Source organism: Cyprinodon variegatus, unplaced genomic scaffold (assembly GCF_000732505.1).
Source record: "Cyprinodon variegatus isolate N-32 unplaced genomic scaffold, C_variegatus-1.0 Scaffold316, whole genome shotgun sequence".
In the NCBI taxonomy this organism is placed as follows: domain Eukaryota; kingdom Metazoa; phylum Chordata; class Actinopteri; order Cyprinodontiformes; family Cyprinodontidae; genus Cyprinodon; species Cyprinodon variegatus.
In genome coordinates this window covers 772,117-775,679 of record NW_015150769.1, presented here as the reverse complement: position 1 = coordinate 775,679, position 3,563 = coordinate 772,117, and the positions used below count along the sequence as shown (strand labels likewise).

Here is a 3,563-nt window from a genome sequence, read left to right as displayed (position 1 = left end):
CACTTTTATGTATTTAGATGTCTTTAATGCCTCTGATCTAGAGTTTACTCTTCTATAGAACCAGTACATTTCAGTTTCTGATACCAGAACCACTTCTGTCTGTCTGCACCTCACAGAGCTGTATAGAGTTTGGGCAGGTTTTAGAACGATGCCCCTCAGCACCGTTAACATGATATTTTCCTCTCATTGAGGTTCATAGATTCTGTTTAATATCCGGAATCCTGACTGGCTTTTCATGGAGCTTCATAAACTCTGTTTTAAAGCCTCCTTTATAAAGTTAAACTGGAGAAATGCTCTGTGTCAAGATACTAACCTGATTTTATTCAATAATAGTCTGATATAGGAAAACATCAAAGCATTTTTCTCTCCCTGATTTAATGTGGTTTCAAAGCTGAGAACTATAAAAGCTTAAGCTATATTATTGTATATTCTTTCATTATTTAATTTTTTTTGGCACCAAAACTTTCTTAAATCAGAGCTTTAAACTGAATCTCTGTTTGATTAAAAGTCTGTAGGCTCTATAGAAGCGTTTAAACCGCAAAGGCTCAGCTGCAGGAACCATTTAAAGCTCATTTCCACGGTAACGTTCCTCCTGCTGGAAACGTCTTTTCCAAGAAATCCAAGTCGATTCATGTTGTTGTTACTCAGAACTGATTGCCTAATAAATGAGCCAAAGTTTCTGGAATGTGTTAAAGAATAATCCAGTTTGCATCAGGGATAAAAGTAGCTTCATTTTCCGGATATAGACCAATAATATAATCCATAATTAACAGCTTCTCCAATTAGATTGTTTGAGAATTATTTAAAGTATTCAAATGAATATTCAGGAATGACTAATATTTGATTCATTGAAACTGAAAATGCATCATGCATCAGAGCAGTCTGACCCCAGTATGTCCCAGCATGCACTGCGACCAATGGAGCGCTCACAGAGCTCAGAGCATTAAAAGTTCTCTTTTCTGTTGCCGTTGTTCAATAAAAGTACGTTTTTAGATCATTTTACAGGCAATCCGCGGGTCATTAAAAATCATTAAGTCATTAAGTCATCATTTTTTAATTGAAGGCCTTAAATGGCATTAAAATTCATTAAACGTGATTATCTTGATATGTAAATTGCTTTCATTTAAAAAAATGTTTATAAAAAGAATTTTGTGAGATATATATCGCAATATATTTGCGTGGAACTGCTTCTGGTTGATCGTAAAGCCGTATGTTCAGAAAAGAAGCTAGAGGCGGAGAAAAGGCTGGAGAATGGGGGGAAAAATGCTAATATCAACAAAAGTGGAAACCAGGAATTATCGACATGGCTGCAGCCTGACGATGTATACACACACACGGTAGATAACATCATTATACTTTAAAGCGTCACTATATGGCCCATTTACTGATTTAATGCGTAATAAAAAAAAAAAAAGTTCTGACGTTGAGAGGAGCGTGGCAACCAGCAGACCTCTGAGGCTAACCGCAGCCAGGGCTAACGTTAGCCCGTCGTCGGCGGCCCTCTCTCTGCATAGCCGTTTGTGAAGGACCGCTGGCTCTAATGGAGATTTGTTTGTTTTTATTTGGCAAAATGTTAATTTGATTTGTGTTTATCTGACTGTGTTCATTATTATTCCTCCACTAAATGAAAAAATTATTTATTATTATCTAGAGACTATTAATAACAGGAGGTGAAATGTAGCTCCAGACTAGCAGAGCATGTGGTGATGTCACTAGTTCACCTCTGTTCCAGTTGACCCAGATTTATTCTGCGAAAGTCCAGGCTTTCCTGGGTTCTTCTGAAGAACAGACTTGGCGAGGACACGAGTCTGTACTCGCGTTCTTGTGAATTGAGAAACGGCCGGTGACTCAGGCTGATCAAACCTACAGAACTGGAAAAGATCAGCAGTTATTTTAACTTCTGATTAAAAACCAAGCTTTTGTGTTATAACACTTTCATCCATGACATGAGGATCATACATACATATCCCTCTAAGACTCCCTGATTATGTCATGACAATCCACAACTTTATTTAAAAAGATAAACTAAAATGTTGAACTATTGAAAGGAAATGCTGAAAATAAAACTAAATATTTACATTTTAATTAGATGGAGGAACATGAGAGGGAAACGTCCAAACAAGGTCTCTGATCCTTTTTATCTGGGTCTTTTTCCAAAGCTCTACATCTTTATTCTGGATCTATTAAAGAGATAAAAATGGAAAAGCTTGCTGCACGAATAATGAGCTGAAAATGAGACAGAGGCGTTCACACTGGCTGCTGGTGTTCAGCTACATACAGTTAGAGGAGCTGCTAAGCTCTGCTGGTGGAGCAGTTCGTCACATCAGTCGCTGCTAGCTCTCATCGGTTAGCTTGCGCTGAAGTCTGGGGCATAAAGTAGCACAGATATGAAGGAGGCAGCAGTTTCTGCCTCCAAGTCTTTCTCTGGTCTGCAGGACCCGACCGTTCCGGCTTAGTTTAACCCCTGAATCTTCTCCAAAGGGAACAGACAGGCAGGATTCCTGTGATAAACTGACCTTCTTTAAAAAGGTCGATATCTATATGTAATGTACAAAGTAACTGATTTCATGTGTGGTTTCACAGGACTGAGCCACTATAAGAATCGTATTGACAAGCAGAGGACTGCGGACGTCAGCGTGGGCGGGAACAGCAGCACCAGCAGCAGCAGCGCCGTACTGAGCATGCCCAGACTGGACAACCAGGGCGGCTGCAAGACGGAGCGGCTGCACGCCCTCTCCTCTCCGTTTGGGCCCTACGACAAGAACTACAGCCGCAAGAGATTAAGAGAGCACTCACTGGAGAGGGCTGACAGTGAGTTCCTGACCACACGCACACCAAAGCATTTCAGGGTACAAACGCACCCGCTACATCCGTGCTTCTTCTCTCCAGCAGCTTCCCCGAAACTTTTCCTGGACACGGGCAGCCCCTGCACAACACTGGCCAACATGCACTCGTCGCTTCACAGCCCTCTGACGCGCCAGCTGTCCACGTCGTCCGATACGTCGACACAGCTCGGCGCCGGCAGCCAGAGCCTCCCCAGCACACCGGTAACGACGCCCCACAACACGGCCCAGACTTTAACCGCTTCTGTTCAGTGGCTCCTTAAACTAACCTTCACAATGTGTCAGAAGCCGATGAACAGGAACAGAAAACCATTCCTGGTCTTTTCCAGTTGGTCCGACACTCCCAACTTTAAAAATCTCCTTTGCCTTCATTTTTTAATAAAAAAAATAAACTGCTAACCCGCCTTCATCTCCAGGACCTTGATGTGACACCAGGAAGCTGAGGTTTGGATTTTATCACTGAGCTGGAATCATGTGACTGTTTGAAACTTTCAGAATCTAAAATGAATTTTTTGTTTGGGGAAATTATTTGTGGTTAATTATAGATCAGCTGCTTTGCTCTGGCAGACTAAGCTTGTTCCTACGTTTCCGTCTCCTCCGGTCTGTCAGTCGTCAGTGTTGATTCTGTGATTTTAAATTGGAGGTCAAAGGTTGAGGTCTTTATGACCATTGTTCCCATCCATGCTGTCAGCAGTAACCGCTTCTGTAGAACAAACAACG

The 3,563-nt window shown here is 41.8% G+C and overlaps 1 protein-coding gene across 4 annotated transcripts in view; it reads left to right on the top strand.

Annotated features, from left to right (window-relative positions):
* Window positions 1–3,563, top strand: part of kansl1 (KAT8 regulatory NSL complex subunit 1) — a 54,461-nt gene that overhangs the window by 44,206 nt on the left and 6,692 nt on the right. For 3 of the 4 annotated variants that reach the window (XM_015384566.1, XM_015384565.1, XM_015384567.1), the window contains exons 9-10: window positions 2,584–2,811; window positions 2,890–3,047. In XM_015384566.1, the coding sequence (XP_015240052.1) occupies window positions 2,584–2,811; window positions 2,890–3,047 (386 nt within the window). The remainder of the gene's footprint in view (window positions 1–2,583; window positions 2,812–2,889; window positions 3,048–3,563) is intronic. The other variant, XM_015384569.1, reaches the window with a different exon arrangement.